Source organism: Thalassophryne amazonica, chromosome 23 (assembly GCF_902500255.1).
Source record: "Thalassophryne amazonica chromosome 23, fThaAma1.1, whole genome shotgun sequence".
NCBI classification, from domain to species: Eukaryota; Metazoa; Chordata; class Actinopteri; order Batrachoidiformes; family Batrachoididae; genus Thalassophryne; species Thalassophryne amazonica.
The window spans coordinates 14168169-14189526 of record NC_047125.1 but is presented as its reverse complement, the minus strand read 5'-3'; the positions used below and the strand labels follow the sequence as shown (position 1 = coordinate 14189526).

Here is a 21358-nt window from a genome sequence, read left to right as displayed (position 1 = left end):
AATGACAGACTGATTGAAATCTGGTGAAGTTTGATGCACCAGATCAGTTAAAAAACAACAGTATTTAGACTATGTTATGTCCCATAGACATGTCTACCACCTGCTGGCTGCAGCACCCGCTTTCACATGAGCTAACAACATGGCTCATGTAAAAGTTTTTTTCTGTGTCTTCAAATTTTTATCAAGCTTCATGAAAATCAGTTTAATAGTTATGCTTCCAGCAGTCATATAGATCCCATGACCTTCTTTCTGTGAGTCAGCAGTGCTAACCACTAATCCACTGTGCTGCCATAGCGTGAATAGCACAAATTGATTGCTGGCTACAGAGTGTTGCGTTCTCGGCTAACAACTTGGCTCATGTGAAAGTTTTTTTCTGTCTTCAAATTTCTATCAAGCTTCATGAAAATCAGTTCAATAGTTATGCTGCCAGCAGTCATATAGAGCAATAAGCGTTTTAACAGACTTGAGAAAAATTAACATTTTCATGAGATGGAATTAATTGAGCCACAGAAAATTAGTCAAGTTATTTTTGTGATAGTTTGTAATTCGTTGAAGTAATTTAACAACCAAAAATCCTGAGTATGTTCTGGGTTAATGTGAAGATTTAACGATTTGCCGGCATTTTTGGCTATTAATCAGAAAAGCCATTTGAAAATTAAGCAGTCACCTGAACAAAGAACCCCACAGAGAAATTCTGATAGCTGAATTGATTAGATATTCCAAGAACATTTTTGAGATATTTAACTCATTTCGGCAATGGTAGACACCCAAATTCTTTCAGTCTTGCATTTTTCAAATGCACTGCTTTAAAATGTATATCTTCCTGTCTTTTGTTGTGTTTCTAAATCTATAGGATGACAAAATCATAATAGTGTTGGCACACAAATGTGTTTGAGTTCCCACTCATTGGATCTCACAGCATCTACGGTGAAGATGAGGATACATGGACAGCCTGAGGCAACAAGAAGGCGTTTGTTTTTTAATCCATTTGGACAACTCAGAAGTGTGGAGGTTGTTCGTGGTCGGACAGGATATGGCTTCACTATTTCAGGACAGAAACCGTGCCTGTTGAGTGGGATCCTAGATGGAAGCCCGGCTGACCTGGTAGGACTCAAACAGGGTGACTGCATTATGGGTGTTAATGGAGCAGACGTGTCCACAGTTTCACATGAGACTGTAGTGCAGTTAATTGGGAGCTGCAAAGGTCCTTTGCGACTGGTGGTGCTTGGCGAAGAACGAATAATAAAGAACCCCATCCTTAATGATACCAGATTTGGGATTGGTAATAAAGAGAGTAGTTTCCAGAAGGTTGCTGTTCTTCGTACTGTTTCAGATGATTCAAGCAATTCTTCCTTTAACTCAAGCCATGGTTTCACTGTTAAACACAGGCCGGTATCAGAACCTGATCTGTCACACTGGCTGCAACACTGGAGCTCTTCAACCAAGCAGCCAAATGTGCAACCTGCCAGGGTGGAGGACTCAGACTCTGTCTTTACAGAGTCAGAAGACGCAAATCCAGACTGGAGCATTTTAAATGTGACCATGGTTGTCGGCTACTTGAGCTCCACAGAGTTGATCTTGAACACTGCTGAATCAGAGGTGGACTGTTTAAAGGCCATTCGGGGGCGAATCCGGCAGCTAGGCATGGAGCAGAATACCCACACGCTGGTGATGATGAAGATCACCTTTGATTGCATCCACCTTTGTGACGATGCAGGAGTTGTTCTGGCAGCTTTTCCTGCTGAAAACCTCATCTTGGGAGCGCTGTGTGCTGAAGACCCTCGTTTTTTTTTGCTTGGTCACAACAGCTCATGTTGTCAATGGCCGAATCTCAGAGGATGGTCCACTGCGGGCCTCCTCCCATGTGTTCTTCATTGATCCACTCTTAGGTCACCATGAAGACCACATAGGCATTGCCGGTCTCTTTGGCTTTGATTGCACCTCAGATCCAGATACTTTGGGTTGCCTGGAATTCCCTCATACCCCAACTGATGTCCTACACTTTGTAACTGTCCTGTACAGTGACATGGGAGGGGCTGTGGAGAGACTTCGAGTCAAGCTTGATATGGAAACTCGGGACCAAGATAAAGAGAATGGCAGCACTGGAAAACAAAGTAGTAGTAGCAGTAATGGGGACAGTGGGATTGGCAATGCATCCCCCCCTGAGGGGAGACTGGACAGGGATTTCCCTTCTGCCGCCCAAAACCACCCTGGAGGCCACCTCCCCAGCTGTCCCTGGGATTATCCTCTGCCTGAAGAGCTCACCCCAGCAAACCCTTCTGAGACTATTCGATGCCTTAATCCAGGGAGTGATGCGGGCACAGATTCCCTTTTTGAGTCGCTGTCTGGCCCCGATTCTCTTGCTAGCTTTTATGGAGGTCCACCACCCCTGCTTAAGTTCCGTTTTAAGCCCCCTCCACCTCCTTTGCCTTTAGCTAAAAAGACAAATTTCCTTGGAGATCCTCTGAAAAGAAGTAGTCAAAGATGGTTCTCAAAGCCAAAGTGGTCTAAACCCCAAGGGAATGATCCTGAGCCTCAAGTGACGTCCATAAATAAATGGTTCTCCATTGATAGCCTTAGCACTGGTACAAATGTCCTGCCTCCCCCTATGAGTCAGATCCCACCAGACAAGTCCTTGTCCACAGAGGTGTTGATGCTGCCTCCTAGAGAAGAATGGACCAGACAGTTCTTTGAGCAGAGGGAAAAACAGCAGAAGGATGGTGCCTGCAAAACTGTGAGTAAGACGCTTTAATTATGGATTTTTTAGAATTTTAGGAATTTGTATTTGATTATATATTATTTCTCAGCCATGTGTTGGAATCCAGTGTAAACAATGTGACTATGAATAGCTGCATTGTAAGTTACTGAGAAAAGAACATCTGTGTTTGTGTTTCATTCACGATAAACACTGCAACACCGGAAGGATTAAGTGGCCGTAGAGAATTGGATACCAGAAACTGAAGAGGTGTTGGTGTTTTTTTGTTTTTTTTTGTAGTGTAAATAAAACACCATTCTGCAATTTCAAGTCATTCGCTGGTTGGCTGTTGGTATCCTCACCATCCACAAGATGTCACTGCTTGTTCATGCAAGTCTTTCAGGAAACTTGTCATGATATTTGTTTGGAGTTTGAGCTGTCAATATGCATGACTTAGATGCTTAGTTATACTGGGTAATAGGGTCATATATTTGTAAATGGTTTAAAAATTCAAATGCAGTGCAATTTGTGTGATACTCAGATCTACATTTCTGCATTATTAATTAGGGATTTTGACAGTGCTTATTGCCGATAACCGTTTTCCTGTGTTTATAAATCTGAGGTAAATTGTGTTTGTCTTTCAGCTTGCATTAGATCAGAATGAAGACAAGCTTACACAGGAAACCAGGCAAATTACAGGGTAGAGCCCATGTTATGCAGCAGCAATTATGTGCATTTCTTAAACTATTGTTCTGACACAGCGTCTCATACCATACGTACCATATGTGTTTCCGGAAAAAATAAAAAATGGGATGTTAATGGTGTCTAGTTTACATTATCTTGAACATGCATGGTGTAGATCATGATCATGTTATGGAGAAACCAGACTGCTTTTCTGAGAATACAGAATGTGATCCAAAACCTGCAGAACTCTTTGCATATCCAGATGATATTATTCAGCATTTTATGCAAATCTCACTTTTTGTTGGTAAGGCTTCCATGTTACTTTTGTCCCATTTGTCAAAAACTCTATTCAGTATGGAATGTCGTTGAATTTTTTTCCCTGAGTCGCTTAATTTTAGACAATAATATTGACAAGCTCAAAACTAATCTCAAACAAATGTGTTTGTAACACATTGTAGTATGCAAAGATGGCAGTGAACCGGTGTTGCCGACAAAACGGCCCCCCCTGCCTTCACTGCGCATGCGTCATTAGCCGCTGTTCACGGATTAACACCTCGTTTCTGCTTAAAACTGTACTCCAGTCATCATCTATCTCAGCGACATAAGCTTTTGTACAATTATTTCCACATAAATTCAGCATTATTTCATCATAAAAGATGGAAGAAGAAATCAGAACGCTGCAGCTACACGAGCTGCTAGCTGATGAGTTCACTGCATATCAGTCATTTCAAAGCGTCACGGAATTTCGCCTCGTTTCTGCTTAAAACTGTCTTTAGAATATTTAAGAGGTTTTACCGTGTCATCTGATGATTAATAATCACATCAATGTATTTGATTGCTTTGAGTGAAGAGACTCCGCCTGCTGCTTTGACCTGCTGCGGTCCGAAATGGCGCATGGGCAATGAAGGCGGGCGGACAGATTTTTAGGGGGGGGGACTGTTCAGTCTGCGACACTGGCCTTTATGTCATTGCCTTTTTTGTTGTTGTTTTGTTTTTTAACAGGGCTCCAAATTTTGGGGCAGAGGTGTCCGTGCTTCTAAGAGGCGATCTGCAAAACGTCTCAGCCTGGCACGATCGCTGGATGACCTCGAGGTAGGCATGAAGCTCTTTTACTTCCCACCGATTTCTGTGACATGTCTGTAAGTCTTACTTTTATCCTGTTTGAAACACAATATTCATATTGTTCATCTTGTTGTTCTTTTTTTAACATAGCAATTGAAGATTCACTGAACAGTGACAGGGTTTTCTCGAAAATGTTTAATCCCCTCTTCATATTTCGTTTATTATGCAGTTTTGTGATTCTGATTAAAATGAGATCTGTCCTGAAGGAGTAGTAACTTCCACTGAATCGACACTGTAGAGTAGGGGGACACATATTGTATATAGGCAGTCATTGACACTGAAATCATCCCTGATTTGACCTAGGAAACACAGGTCAAGCTCAGTGCCATCTGAACTCACGTGAGATGTTTGTGAGATTAACTTTTATCACAAAAATCTTGGGTCTGTAATGACATGATATCAACTAATGAGATGGAGGAGGCCTGTTTTTATGTGTTGACATGGATTTGACCCAGAAAACATAGCTCAAGGTTGGCACCAACTTATGCGAGACATTTGTGAGATGAACTTGTTTTCCCATTATTTTGTGTCTGCAATGATTTAGGGTTGTGTATTTGTGTGAAGGCCAAATATGCAAGTGCTGCAGCAACTGGTACACAAGTTTATACATAAACCTCATCTTTGGTGTTAAAACATTGTAGTAAGTATTTCTGAAATAAAAATTTGTAAATTATTTTAAGCAATAAATGTAAAATATGAAAAATTGAGTTCCTTATAAAAGCAATTATTTCTTAAATCTTGTAATATTTTGTATATTAATATATCCATAAATTATATATTGTGTGGAGGTATGGGTCAACACGTAAAAAATACAAAGCTGTGTTTATCTTCAAAAAAAAAAAAAAAAAAAGTTCTGTAAGGACAGTTAAAGTACAATATTCATTATGTAACCCATTGTTTAATAAATTGCTTATTTTTGAAGTGAGGAGGCTTAATGCTGTACATATTTTACTACTACAGAATATTGAAGAATTGTTCAAACTTAATGGTTCTAAACATAATATGCACAGACTGTGCATACTAATAAAAACGATGGAAAAATTAAATTGTGGTCAACCGAAATGTGTGGAACCTTTGACTATTTTTTAAAAACCTCACCTTACAGTAATTACCAAATATATAGATGTTTAACTGTTGTTCTTGTAAATTTTGGATGCATCTGAATGGGCTTTCATTGTATATTATTATTGTCTATGATTTTGCCAGTGTGTGGAATAAGATGCCCCAAGTTAAAATTGAAGCAGATTGATTCATTTGTGCAAGAAGTGTAAGGAAAGAAGCAATGATATAATTGACAATGAAGGCTATATTACATCTATAAAATGGCACTTTAACCTACGCCAGTGAATCCAAGCGGGCATGAGCTTATTGTTCTCATTTGTTTGTATAAATACCTGTCTGTTAAGCCTATATGCAGAGAAGGTCAACTCGACTGATGTTGACGTTTGGTTCAACCATCCCTCTTCTCATTCTCCTCCACATTTTTTTTTTTTTTTTTAAAAGGCTGTCTTTTCTGGTGCCTTGAACTCATACATTTGGTGTTACACTTGTGGTAAGAGGCAGCTTACAAAGTGGTCTTTGTGTAGACCAGAGTAATGCCCATGTTTGTTTGGCCTTCACTAATGAGCACCACTGAATCTCATGCTGACTGAAGTAGTCACACAACTCAGTTTTTTTCTTCTTGTTCTTCTTCATCTGCTTCTTATGATCTAAAACATGCATGCTAAGTAAAACTCACAAATTCACATTGAAATCCTGCACCAGCATCACATAATTCACTGCTAACACTCGTCTGCAGACACAGTTAATATCTAAAACGGCCTGCTGTATTGTCTTTCCATGCATCTGTCGCAGACGGACACCCCCCCGCAGACCACACAGTGTCCTCAAAGCTACGCACCACAAACCTCACACAATAAACACTGTTGTTAGAAAGCTGCAGGTCTGACCCAGACGTACAGCTGCAGGATTACAGATGATGATAAAACATAACGACAGCTGCAGCAGTTGTGCTTCTATATCAAAACGTGAATGCCTTTGTTCATTGTTGACTGATTGCAATTCCCGCGCCACACAGTGTGCATAAACAATGCAAATTGTAATTATTCTCCTCTGCCATTCCTGTTTCTTCATATACTAAATAACTTTCTTTGAGGTTGCTTTATTCAGACTAATTGTATACAGTGGGAGATACTGACTCACTGTGATGTTACAATTGTGTGAACATTTTTTATGCGTTGGTGGTCCATTTTTTCATGTTGTATTTTTAATGTGCTGCCATGGTATTTGCTAATTAGGCTGCTTCAATCAGGGTTAAAATTACTTTGCAGTTGACCATCATTCCTATCATTGGGTGTATCTGTTCTTCACATATGAGGTCTGTTAGAAAAGTATCCGACCTTATTTTTTTCAAAAACCATGTGGATTTGAATCACGTGTGATTGCATCAGCCAAGCTTGAACCCTCGTGTGCATGCGTGAGTTTTTTCATGCCTGTCGGTTGCTTCATTCGCCTGTGAGCAGGCTTTGAGTGAGGTGTGGTCTACCCCTCTCGTCTATTTTTTATTGCGAATAAATGTCTGAACGATATGGATCTTTGCTGCATCAATTTTTTTCCAGAAACTGTAAGAGACCTCCAGGTGGACACCGTTCGAAAAATTAATATGGCTTTCAGGGACGATTTTATGGGGATTAAACAAGATTAGGGGGTGTTACTGCCCCTTTAAGGACGGCCCACAACTGCTGAGAGCGCAGCGCGCGCCCAGCGCTGATGGACAGGCTGACACCCCGCACAAACAACCAGATAATTTCCAACGTGAAAGCTTTGTTGATCCGGGACCTCGTCTGACTTTCACAAAAAGGCAGAAGATGTGGACATCAGCACTTTTTCCGGCACATTCCACCGTTACAGGAGTTTTTTTTCCATGGAAAAAGAAGCAGAGGGACGCGCCACGGAGCCGTTCATTACGCGGGACAAAACCACCTCGGTGTTGGTCTCACAGGACAGCTTAAAGGTGGATTTCAGACGGATACCGGTTGCTTTCCAGTCGTGTGAATATCCGATTGTGATTGTGCATGAGCTGGACATGCCAGAACATGTCCTGTGAGGCTTCATCACGGCGTTTCTTTTCGCCATGCAGCTCCGCCGCGACGCGCGGAACTCCTCCGCCTTTGTTCCTCTTTCCATGGCAAAAACTCCTGTAACAGTGAAATGTGCCTTTCATTTCTAAATTGGACGCTGTCTTGATCCGGTATGTCCTCTGACTAGCACAGGAATTGTGAAAAGACTTCAATTTTGTCACTGATTTATGAACATTGTTCTCAAGAATCTGTTGATTTGACTGGAATCCATGTGACCCTCAACTTTAACAAGATTCCCAGTACCTGCACTGGCCACACAGCATGATGGAACAACCTCCAAATTTTACTGTAGGTAGCAAATGTTTTTCTTGGAATGCTTGGAGTGTTCTTTTTCAGCCATGCATACCGCCCCTTGTTACGCCCAAATAACTCAGTTTTACTTTCATCAGTCCACAGCACCTTATTCCAAAATGAAGCTGGCTTGTCCAAATGTGCTTTAGCATACCTCAAGCAACTCTGTTTGTGGTGTGTACGCAGAAAAGGCTTCCTCTTCATTACAGCATCATACTCTTTGTGCAAAGTGTGCTGTATAGTTGAACGATGTACAGAGACACTATATGCAGCAAGATCATGTTGTAGGTCTTTGGAGCAGGTCTGTGGGTTGACTATGACTGTTCTCACCATCCTTCGCTTCAGCTTATCTGCGATTTTTCTTGGCCTGCCACTTCGGGCCTTAACTACAACCCCTGGCAAAAATTATGGAATCACCGGCCTCGGAGGATGTTCATTCAGTTGTTTAATTTTGTAGAAAAAAGCAGATCACAGACATGACACAAAACTAAAGTCATTTCAATTGGCAACTTTCTGGCTTTAAGAAAGACTATAAGAAATCAGGAAAAAAAATTGTGGCAGTCAGTAACGGTTACTTTTTTAGACCAAGCAGAGGGAAAAAAAATATGGAATCACTCAATTCTGAGGAAAAAATTATGGAATCATGAAAAAACAAAAGAACGCTCCAACACATCACTAGTATTTTGTTGCACCACCTCTGGCTTTTATAACAGCTTGCAGTCTCTGAGGCATGGACTTAATGAGTGACAAACAGTACTCGTCAAAAGGTCTCTTCATCAATCTGGCTCCAACTTTCTCTGATTGCTGTTGCCAGATCAGCTTTGCAGGTTGGAGCCTTGTCATGGACCATTTTCTTCAACTTCCACCAAAGATTTTCAATTGGATTAAGAGCCGGACTATTTGCAGGCCATGACATTGACCCTATGTGTCTTTTTGCAAGGAATGTTTTCACAGTTTTTGCTCTATGGCAAGATGCATTATCATCTTGAAAAATGATTTCATCATCCCCAAACATCCTTTCAATTGATGGGATAAGAAAAGTGTCCAAAATATTGACGTAAACTTGTGCATTTATTGATGATGTAATGACAGCCATCTCCCCAGTGCCTTTACCTGACATGCAGCTCCATATCATCAATGACTGTGGAAATTTACATGTTTTCTTCAGGCAGTCATCTTTATAAATCTCATTGGAACGGCACCAAACAAAAGTTCCAGCATCATCACCTTGCCCAGTGCAGATTCGAGATTCATCGCTGAATATGACTTTCACCCAGTCATCCACAGTCCATGAATGCTTTTCCTTAGCCCATTGTAACCTTGTTTTTTTCTGTTTAGGTGTTAATGATGGCTTTTGTTGAGCTTTTCTGTATGTAAATCCCATTTCCTTTAGGCGGTTTCTTACAGTTTGGTCACAGACATTGACTCCATTTCCTCCCATTCGTTCCTCATTTGTTTTGTTGTGCATTTTCGATTTTTGAGACATATTGCTTTAAGTTTTCCGTCTTGACGCTTTGATGTCTTCCTTGGTCTACCAGTATGTTTGCCTTTAACAACCTTCCTATGTTGTTTGTATTTGGTCCAGAGTTTAGACACAGCTGACTGTGAACAACCAACATCTTTTGCAACATTGCGTGATGATTTACCCTCTTTTAAGAGTTTGATAATCCTCTCCTTTGTTTCAATTGACATCTTTTGTGTTGGAGCCATGATTCATGTCAGTCCACTTGGTGCAACAGCTCTCCAAGGTGTGATCACGCCTTTTTAGATGCAGACGAACGAGCAGATCTGATTTGATGCAGGTGTTAGTTTTGGGGATCAAAATTTACAGGGTGATTCCATAATTTATTCCTCAGAATTGAATGAGTCCATATTTTTTTTCCCTCTGCTTGGTCTAAAAAAGTAACCGTTACTGACTGCCACAGTTTTTTTTTCTGATTTCTTATAGTGTTTCTTAAAGCCAGAAAGTTGCCATTTGAAATGACTTTAGTTTTGTGGCATGTCTGTGATCTGTTTTTTCTACAAAATTAAACAACTGAATGAACATCCTCCGAGGCCGGTGAGTCCATAATTATTGCCAGGGGTTGTAGTACTGTGCCTGCCGTCTCCTCACTATGTTCCTCACATTGGAAACTGACAGCTGAAATCTCTGAGATAGCTTTTTGTATCCTTCCCCTAAACCATGATGTTGAACAATCTTTGTTTTCAGGTCATTTGAGAGTAGTTTGAGGCTCCCATGTTGCAAAGAGGAGAAACATTTGCAAATGGCCACCTTAAATACCCTTTATCATGATTGGATTCACCTGTATAAGGAGGTCAAGGGTCAATGAGCTTACCAAACCAATTTTGTGTTCCAATAATTAGTGCTAAATGTATTCAAATCAATAAAATGACAAGGGTGCCCAAATTTATGCACCTGCCCAATTTTGTTTATTGCACACTTTCTGTAAATACTAGAAACTTCATTTCACTTCTCAAATATCAGTGTGTACGTCTGCTATACGATATATTTAACTGAAATTTCTGATCCAGACAACCAATGATTTATGAAGGAAGATCATGAAAATTATCAGGGGTGCCCAAACTTTTGCATACAACTGTAGATGTCTCAGTATCGTGTACCCCAGCAGCTGCGGAAAGCCAAGGAAATGCCAGTATTTGACCTGCTGTGACAGATTGATGATTAGTTTTGAGATGTCGGGATGAATTGGTTCTGCCTGGAGGGGTGCCATCCAGGAACCAAGGTGGTTCAGTAATGTTGTGGATGTGGTATAACCAGTGCAAGACCTGACCTAAATTAAAAGTTATACATTTTCTGGTGAGAACAAATGAGGGCGAAAGGATTTGAGATTTAGAGGATGTGAGTGCTGGGTGTTAAATTTGTTGGGTGGAAACTAGCAAACTTCAGTTGTAGTATGCACAAAGTTTTGGACCGGGTGCAAGACAGGACCGCAAATGTTGACCAGAATTGTGGTCGATGTCGTGCACATTTACAGACTGAGTGGCTGAGTGGTTATTTTCTGGAGCACTTTAAGTTTTATTTTGAAGGATACTTTGAAGGTCTTTTCTCATGGCGTATAAAAAAAAAATCTGAAACAAGCTCACTCAGTCCAAGCATCTGGGCTCACAAGGACATAGCAAAACTATTTTGGAGTTCACCATCAGTGCTTGGGGCAGGCCCGCGTGGATAACCCCTGCTTGTGGCCTTGCTGCATGCTGTGAACAAGTTCAGAATAATTTGGACACGTGTGGCTGTTTCTTTTTCCTGTGGCTGATGGTGTGCGTCACAGCGGCTGGAGCAGGAATAAGCAAACGCTTAGGGTCTAACATGTAGATTTTGCTGCCTACGCACACACTCACAGTGGTGTGTGTATATATAGTCTTGTGTATTTTAATGTCTTTCTGGCTCCAAGGGGGAGAAAATGCAATCTAAATTTATGTTTCTTTGGATTTGCTTTCACTTTGTTCCCTGCTTTGGTAGCTACGAAGGGCTTGTGCCACACAAACGTACAGTGGTGGGTGGGTGAGTTAGTCAGCAGCTTAAATGCTATAATTTTGTAACAATTCAAAATAGAAGAGCACATGTTAAAGATGAAGTGACGTGACATGGTTAGCATTGATGCACCAGATCATTGAAAAGCCAACTTTATTTTGCCTATGTTATATCTTATGGATGTATGTGCCACCTGCTGGATGGATTATGAAAAATTTTGAACAGCTGTGGTTGAACTTGTAGTTTGTGTGCCGCCTGCTGAACACCGGGCACATCATGTGTTCTTTGGTACGTTCCGCCCACCGGTACACAACATACACAACAGACCGAGAATTTTCGTTAGTATGCCAAAATAGTGATGCCAAACTCAAAATACTGTTCTCGAGTGTTTGAAACCTTTGCAACACCTGTGTTTCAGGACATCATTCTAGGAAGGAAGACCTCGCGTTTGGCCGCTCCCTTGTTTGCACTCAGGGTTGCCACAGCAGATCCGAGGTGGAACTGCATATTGATTTGGCACAAGTTTTACGCCGGATGCCCTTCCTGACACAAATGATTGAAAACAAATGATTCAAACTTTTCCCCACTGGATTTGCCCCCTCTGCTGTTGAAACATTAATTCATTCATTCATTTTCTAGACCTGCTTATTCCAGTTCAGGATCACGGGGGGCTATTCCAATGGCTCATTGGGTGTGAGGTGGGGTACACTCTTGACAGGCCACCAGTCTGTCACGGGGCAGACATCTACAGTCAATTTAGACTCACCATTTCATCTAGCCTGCATGTTTTTGGAAGTGGAAATAAAATGGAGCAACCAAACCCATACTAACACTAGATTAAAAAGCCCTTATTATTTATCTGTTGCACATACGTATGTGTTTCCACCTGAGATTTTCTTGTTCATTTTTATTCTTATTGTTTGTATTGTTTTGTTTTATTTTTATCTTTTTGAGATACCCGGCTGCTACGACAACTCAAATTTCCCTTCGGGGATTAATAAAGTTATCTATCTATCTATCTAACACATGGAGTCTTGTGTTATCTTTGACGGCCCAAAGTAGATGTCACCGGTGTGTAGTGAGCGCCTTGTGTGGCAGCACCCTGACATCGGCGTTAATGTGTGGCATTATTGTAAAGCGCTTTGAGCATCTGATGCAGATGGAAAAGCGCTATATAAATGCAGTCCATTTAACGAGTAATTTTCTACAGTGACAGGGTTCAATTTTCAGGAACATCACATATGGCTAATGAATACACAATGTAGCTAGCCGAGTTTGCTTGAGAATTATCATGTGACTAATAGAAAAATAACCATAAAAATCTGAGTAGTACAATTGGCAAAAACTACGATTTCTGCCCTTTTCTGATGAGCAGTAAAGGCCTGTATGTGATACACTCTGAATTCCATTATTTTCAAAGGCATTAAACATCATGCACTGCAGGCTTAACTACAGCTGCCGCTGCCTGACAGGAAAAAAAAAGAAATCAATCACTGTAAACATTGAGGGTATTTTAATGAGTTAATAGTTTAGTTCATGGTTGTTTGGCGAAGAACGATAAAATGTCTCCATGTGTAACAAGTGTAATGCAGTTTTTCGCAAAGTACTTTTTGACACGACTGCTGATCATCTCTATCATTTACAACCCCAGTTCCAATGAAGTTGGGACGTTGTGTAAAATGTAAATAAAAACAGAATACAATGATTTGCAAATCTTCTTCAACCTATATTCAATTGAATACACCACAAAGACAAGATATTTAATGTTCAAACTGATAAACGTTATTGTTTTTGTGTAAATATTTGCTAATTTTGAAATGGATGCCTGCAACACGTTTCAAAAAAGCTGGGACAGTGGTATGTTTACCACTGTGGTTACATCACCTTTCCTTCTAACAACACTCAATAAGCGTTTGGGAACTGAGGACACTAATTTTTTAAGCTTTGTTGTTGTATTTTGTGCTTCATAATGCGCCACACATTTTCAATGGGTGACAGGTCTGGACAGGCCAGTCTAGTACCCACGCTCTTTTACTACAAAGCCACGCTGTTTTAACACGTGCAGAGGGACATCCCTGAAAAAGACGCTGCTTGGATGGCAGCATGTGTTGCTCCAAAACCTGGATGCACCTTTCACCATTGATGGTGACATCACAGATGTGTAAGTTGCCCATGCCATGGGCACTAACACATACCATCACAGATGCTGGCTTTTGAACTTTGTGCTGGGAACAATCTGGATGATCTTTTTCCTCTTTGTCCGGAGGACACAACATCCATGATTTCCAAAAACAAATGAAATGTGGGCTCATCAGACCACAGCACACTTTTCCACTTTGCGTCTGTCCATTTCAAATGACCTCGGGCAGCGTTTCTGGATGTTGTCAGTGCATGGCTTTCGCTTTGCATGGTAGAGTTTTAACTTGCACTTGTAGATGTAGCGACGAACTGTGTTAACTGACAATGGTTTTCTGAAGTGTTCCTGAGCCCACACAGTAAGATCCTTTACACAATGATGTTGGTTTTTAATGCAGTGCCACCTGAGGGATTGAAGGTCACGAGCATTCAGTGTTGGTTTTCGGCCTCGCGTTTTATGTGTAGAAAGTTCTCCAGATTCTCTGAATCTTCTGATTATATTATGGACTGTAGATGATGGAATCCCTAAATTCCTTGCAGTTGAACGTTGAGAAACATTGTTCTTAAACTGCTGGACTATTTTTTCACGCAGTTGTTCACAAAGTGGTGATCCTCGCTCCATCTTTGCTTGTGAACGGCTGAAACCTTTGGGGATGCTCCTTTTATACCCAATCATGATACTCACCTGTTTCCAATTAAGTGTTCTTTGAGCATCCATCAACTTTCCCAGTCTTTTGTTGTCCCATCCCAACTTTTTTGAAATGTGTTGCAGGCATCCATTTTAGCAGGTGTTACAACAGCGTGGCTTCATAGTAAAAGAGTGTGGGTACTAGACACAGTGGTAAACATACCACTGTCCCAGCTTTTTTGAAACATGTTGCAGGCATCCATTTCAAAATGAGCAAATATTTGCACAAAAACAACAAAGTTTATATTTTGTCTTTGTGGGGTATTCAATTGGATATAGGTTGAAGAGGATTTTCAAATCACTGTATTCTATTTTATTTACATTTTACACAACAATTGGGGTTGTAATTATGATGAAGTCTTTATGTGAAGGCAGAAAAAGTTTCATGAAAAATTCTGTAAATCTGTGTATGACTTTAGTTCAGACTGTGTGACAGTTTTGTGGTGTTGGACAGCGACATGGAAACAGAAAAGAAACATCAGTATTCATTTAATCGTTTTTGTACACACTGCGTGTCATGCTTTTATTTATTTTTTAATTACAAGTGTTACATCATAACATCTCACAGAGTTGATGAAAATATCGAGTAAAAATGCTGCATCACACCTGTGAATAAAGTATAACATTTGGATCCAGTTAATAACAGAACCAGGGGCAGATTAATACATGGGCTTGCTTGGGCTGAAGCCTAGCGACCCAAAGTCACATGGAACTCCACATTATTGGCTGCTAGAATTTCTGTTCATTTGCATTGTGCCGCTGAAGCAGAGAGAGAGTGTTATTGAACCGCAGTAACGGGATCAACGTTGAACACCAGAACCAGCTGAGCATTACCACCTTATATTGCGTTGTCTGACTCAGCTATGCTACTAAGCAGCGGAGGACTTCCCATTTCAGGAAGCTGCTGAACTTTTCCTGCCTCACCCGAGGCAGCAGGATATCATGACTTGTGTTGACAGTCTGATTCCTTTTTCAGAAAATCTCCAGCAAAAATAAATAAATAAATAAAAATCCTGTTTTAAGCGCTTCTCCCAGCTGCTTTTTCACATTGCTCGTCTTGTAGTGCACAGAAAAGTGTTTTGATACTTGCTGCACATTTTTGCTGTCAAGGTCCTTTCTGTTTTGGGCATGTCAAATAATGCGGTGCTTTTTAACTCGCTCTTATTTCCACGCAAAGTTGCACAGTGCCACTGGGAGGGCATTTCCTCTTCATAAGCAGACTCCTTGTTTCTGTATCTTCAAGCAAATCCAAGCAAGACCTAAAGATGGATGCAGTGTCCATTAATGTTTAATAGAGGTTCCAGACGTATTGTCCAAAAGAACCTCCAAAACCCTCAGTTCACTTAAATTAAATAAATCTTTCTCAGTAACCAACTGTTTGGTTGACCTGTAGGTGTCTGCTGGTTAATTTGGGGTTGCCTTCTTTTGCTCTTTTTTCCCCCTTCTCTCCATTCTTCCTTTGAGTGTGGAGCTATTTGCTGCTCCTTTTGCGCGCTTGTGGGTAATGGATCTGTCCTGTGGGCGTAGTACAACCAAAAGGAGGCACGAAGACACGGGGAGGGAGGTAAACAGAGAGGGAAAAGAAGAAATTCACAGGAAAGAGAGAGAGAGAGAAAGAGGGAGGGAGAACTCCCAGCAGCTGTCAGGATTTCGGCTCTCCTGCACGCCCTCTTCTCCCCCGTTTCAGCTCCGTCTCTCCACACTGCAAACACACGCTTGCACACGCACCACGACGCTCCGGCGGATGGACCGGTCAACACACAGCGGGCGTGTGGAGCAGCGCTGAGGACGAATTAGACCCCTCCACCCACCCCCCTGCTCCACACGCACACAGCACCATACATGGAGGAAAGTTTAACTCTCAACTCTGTAAGTGCCGCCGTGAAATTCTTCAGTCTTTTATTGTTGGGTTCACTTTTTCCTTCTTTGGGATACTCACTGTGTGGTCTGTCACCGGAATGTTTTCAGGGGTGCCTGTATGATAGACACTGTGCTGCTGCGTGCGCCAGATGTAATCCTGCATCTACATCAGGATTCACACTGGTTTGGAACCAGGCTTCACACGAGGTGTTTTTATGAAGGGGCTCCGGCTCATTACAGGCCTTTGAGTGACCCTTTTCAAATCACTTGGCACCGTTTGGAGAAGTTGCATGCAGCACGAGCGAGGCAAAACTGAAACAGGGAGCTCTTGTTGTCAAATAGAGTGAATGTCCAGAGATGTTCTATTTTTAGGCATACTGCCATGCTTGACTTTGAATTTGAAATGATTTCCTGCGGTTTTCCCTCATTTTGGGCAGGCAGCCCTCTGCTGTGATTTGTCATTGCTGAAATATGTCTTCTTTTTGGTGCTGCACGCTCATACACGCAGCGAGCAATGAAGCTTTTAATTATTGTTAATGTAGATACTAAATTTACACAATTGTGATGTGGCGGCTATTACTTGGCAAGACTAGAAGGAATGGTGCGTCCCTCGGGGATTAAGCATAGAGGAGGCATAAGAACACTTTTATCTTGGTGACATCTCATGGGCAGCTCTGGAGTGTGGGTGGAATGTGTCCTAAGGCTTGCATTATAGTATGCAAAGACAAGGCAGCCTGACATTTTCTAAACATCTCCACACCATTTCCATTTCCCTGCTCCCAGAAGAGCTTTTATTACATTTGCAGACTTACACCCCCCCCCCCCCCCCCCAATCCAATTCTGCTACACTGGAAAAATCGTGTGTTAACACACCAAAACTTTGGTTAAAAAAAAGAAGTTATTTAATGCTCCAGCCACTCCAAGTATGAACATTCACCAGCCAATAACCAGATGACCAGATGGTGCTGTGGTTTGCTGAGTTTGCTATTTGAATCTAGCTAACCACGGAAAATACTAAAAGTTGAAAAAAAGTTGAACTTTTCTTTTCCGGCTGTCGTCATATCATCTGTTGACATTCGCGATTACGACAATTTGTTGTAGACCGCCCCACATCTCCCCCCCCCCCCCCAACCCCTCAACAGCTGATTAGCTTTAGGAAAAGCTCTCTCTCTCTCGATGATGATGACGACGGTGAATGTGATATGCAGTCTTTGGCAGTGATTCATTCCCCGCACAATGTTTATCTTCCTCAAATGTAGTATTACTAAATTTCTCTGCTTCTTTCAAATGGAGTCTGCTGCCAAGGGTGTGGAGGTTACTCAATAGGGAACGACCTCAGAGCTGCCAAGCTGTTTTATCACGTCTCTGGTAAGAGTTCGGACTTGTCTGGGCAGCTCTTTGTGCTCACACCTGTGGTTTAGATGTTTCTGTGTCGCGTTCTGGCTCATGTCTTAAACATTGAGGAGAAAGACCAACTCTTTTGTTGGCACTGGACTAAGAATGTTAATGTGGTGGGGTGTCTTTCTGGCCTTGTGTTGGTTGAGGATACTGTAGATCCAGACCAAGGTCTTGTCTGTGTAGCACTGTGGAAATCTTAAACACAGATTGTTCAAGCAGTCAGACGTGTTGTGAGCGATTGGCTCAGTCCTCGATTTTGGCAGCCTAAACATTAACTTTCCCTTGTGAACTGTTTCTGTGCACAAAATGAAATGCGATATGTGTTCATGTAAAATAGCATGACATGCTTCCTGCAGATGAAGTAAAATGCCACATGTTACGATTTGAAACGTGTCACGGTCTCACGGATTATAAGGTTTTCCTAACCTAAAAGGTGTATTGTATACAGTAGTAAAAGTTGCTTAAAGTAGGTAGGAGTATATATTTCGTATTGGTGAAGTGATTCATATCCAAGGATAAAATACTGGAGAATTTGACATCACGAGAGGTTCGATTTGATCATTTGAAGGGGGCTGGGACTTTGTGAGTATAGCATGTGTGGATAGTCATCAGTGAGTCATACATTAATATCCACCTGTTTTCAGCTGTGATAATCACCTACACCCTCTGCTAACTCTGTTGTTGGTCCTATTTCCTGTAATTGAGCAAATTCAACCATTTCAGGGAATGTAAATGATGTAATTCACACCTCGAGTATGCTATTGTTGTATTAGCTGCTCCAGGTGGATAGAAATCCAACACATCGCAAAAAATAAAGAAACTGGGCAAAATCTCCTGCACTGCTGCTGGATCATTGTTGTGGGTTTTTGAGACATACAGAAAAAAAGTGTGAAGTGCTGGTTCTTATTTTCATCTCATTTGCACTTAAACTTTTTTTTACGCCATTCTTTCCGTTTTCGCACATGGTGGGCAGAGTTTACATAACCTTCAGCTCCACACTGCATTTCATATGCCTCCAATAGGAATGACAGGATGCCGAAGATACTTTCTGTCAAATAAAAGACAAAAAGCAGATAATTTGAAGGTGTCGTCTTGGTCCTTAGAAAATAAAAATAGGCTTTTATTTAGTACTGTATAGTAGTGTTCAGAATAATAGTAGTGCTATGTGACTAAAACGATTAATCCAGGTTTTGAGTCTATTTCTTATTGTTACATGGAAAACAAGGTACCAGTAGATTCAGTAGATTCTCACAAATCCAACAAGACCAAGCATTCATGATATGCACACTCTTAAGGTTATGAAATTGGGCTATTAGTAAAAAAAAGTAGAAAAGGGGGTGATCACAATAGTAGTAGCATCTGCTGTTGACGCTACAAACTCAAAACTATTATTTTAAAACTGCTTTTTTAGCAATTCAGTGAATCACTAAACTAGTATTTAGTTGTATAACCACAGTTTTTCATGATTTCTTCACATCTGCGAGGCATTCATTTTGTTGGCTCGGAACCATGATTTTGCTTGGTTACTAGTGTGCTTGGGGTCATTGTCTTGTTGAAACACCCATTTCAAGGGCATGTCCTCTTCAGCATAAGGCAACATGACCTCTTCAAGTATTTTGACATCCAAACTGATCCATGATACCTGGTATGCGATATATAGGCCCAACACCATAGTAGGAGAAACATGCCCATATCATGATGCTTGCACCACCATGCTTCACTGTCTTCACTGTGAACTGTGGCTTGAATTCAGAGTTTGGGGGTCGTCTCACAAACTGTCTGCGGCCCTTGGACCCAAAAAGAACAATTTTACTCTCATCAGTCCACAAAATATTCCCCCATTTCTCTTTAGGCCAGTTGATGTGTTCTTTGGCAAATTGTAACCTCTTCTGCACGTCTTATTTAACAGAGGGACTTTGCGGGGGATTCTTGCAAATAAATTAGCTTCACACAGGCGTCTTCTAACTGTCACAGCACTTACAGGTAACTCCAGACTGTCTTTGATCATCCTGGAGCTGATCAATGGGTGAGCCTTTGCCATTCTGGTTATTCTTCTATCCATTTTGATGGTTGTTTTCCGTTTTCTTCCACACGTCTTTTTTTTTTTTTTGTCCATTTTAAAGCATTGGAGATCATTGTAGATGAACAGCCTATAATGTTTTGCACCTGCGTATAAGTTTTCCCCTCTCCAATCAACTTTTTAATCAAACTATGCTGTTCTTCTGAACAATGTCTTGAACGTCCCAATTTCCTCAGGCTTTCAAAGAGAAAAGCATGTTCAACAGGTGCTGGCTTCATCCTTAAATAGGGGACACCTGATTCACACCTGTTTGTTCCACAAAATTGACAAACTCACTGACTGAATGCCACACTACTATTATTGTGAACACCCCCTTTTCTACTTTTTTTTTTTACTAATAGCCCAATTTCATAGCCTTAAGCGTGTGCATATCATGAATGCTTGGTCTTGTTGGATTTGTGAGAATCTACTGAATCTACTCGTACCTTGTTTCCCATGTAACAATAAGAAATATACTCAAAACCTGGATTAATCTTTTTAGTCACATAGCACTACTATTATTCTGAACACTACTGTACTTCTCTGACTTATAATGAATTGCAGAAATCACTAAACTAACTGATGGCAAAAACTAGAATGGGACTATTCAGATCCCTTATCAGTAACCACTCTGATCCACCGGATCTTGATTAATATCAAACCCCATATACTTTAAATGTAGGTTCTGTCCTTTGGACCAAGGTCCACAGGATTAATGCTATCAAGATTCATGCATGGTGCATGATGCATTGTCTAATGATTTTCTGAAAACAGTTCTTCTTCTTCTTTCTTTTTTCTTTAATTTTTTTTATATAGCGCCAAATCACAACAAACAGTTGCCCCAAGGCGCTTTATATTGTAAGGCAAGGCCATACAATAATTATGTAAAACCCCAACGGTCAAAACGACCCCCTGTGAGCAAGCACTTGGCTACAGTGGGAAGGAAAAACTCCCTTTTAACAGGAAGAAACCTCCAGCAGAACCAGGCTCAGGGAGGGGCAGAAGTTGAAAACAGTTGAAGTTTTCTGAAATTTTGTATTGACAGTCCTTGGGGGACTGTCTGGCCATGGGGCCACCTTGAAGGGCAAAAATGCCATTTTTCACACGGTCAGAGTGACTACAGAAAATCTGTTCAATAACTTTCTTAATTGTGCATAAAGATTCTTTGCGAGACTGCCAACAGATAAATAATAATAATAATAATGCCATTGTCATTGAACTGTTCTAAGGGCCACTAACAAAAATGGCATTTTTCACACAGTTCATTTTATTTCAGAAAATCTGAATTTTGAGCAAACAATCCATGAGTGACTACCTGGCCATGGTAAAATGGACTCCTCATAGGCCCCTCCAGGTGTGCCCCGAAAGGTAAACAATTTCAGGCTAATACAAGACATATAGTGCATCTAAAAAGTATTCACAGCACTTCAATTTTCCACATTTTGTTTGAGCCTTATTCTAAAATGGACGAAATTATTACTTTTTTTTAACCTCAAAATTCTACACACAATACCCCATAATAACAATGTGAAAAAAGTTTTGTTTCTTTTTTTTTTAGCTCTTGTTTTGAGCTCTTGAATTTCTTTCCGTCCCCCCACAAAATAAACTAAGAAATAACATGTACATTAACAGCCTTTGCCATGAAGTTCAAAACTGAGCTCAGGTGTCCACCGATCATCTTTGAGATGTTTCTACAACTTAATTGGAGTCCACTTGATGTACATTCAGTTGACTGGACATGATTTGGAAAGGCACACACCTGTCTACATATAAGGCCTCACAGTGGACAGTG

General features: G+C 40.9%; 1 protein-coding gene across 1 annotated transcript in view; it reads left to right on the top strand.

Moving 5' to 3' along the window:
• The first annotated feature begins 860 nt into the window (after nucleotides 1-860).
• The window catches only part of rgs12a (regulator of G protein signaling 12a), a 78440-nt gene continuing 57942 nt past the window's right edge, over nucleotides 861-21358 (top strand). Inside the window, 3 exon segments of the mRNA XM_034164203.1 lie at nucleotides 861-1785; nucleotides 1787-2734; nucleotides 4382-4471. Coding sequence (XP_034020094.1) covers nucleotides 886-1785; nucleotides 1787-2734; nucleotides 4382-4471 — 1938 coding nt within the window. The 5' untranslated portion in view covers nucleotides 861-885.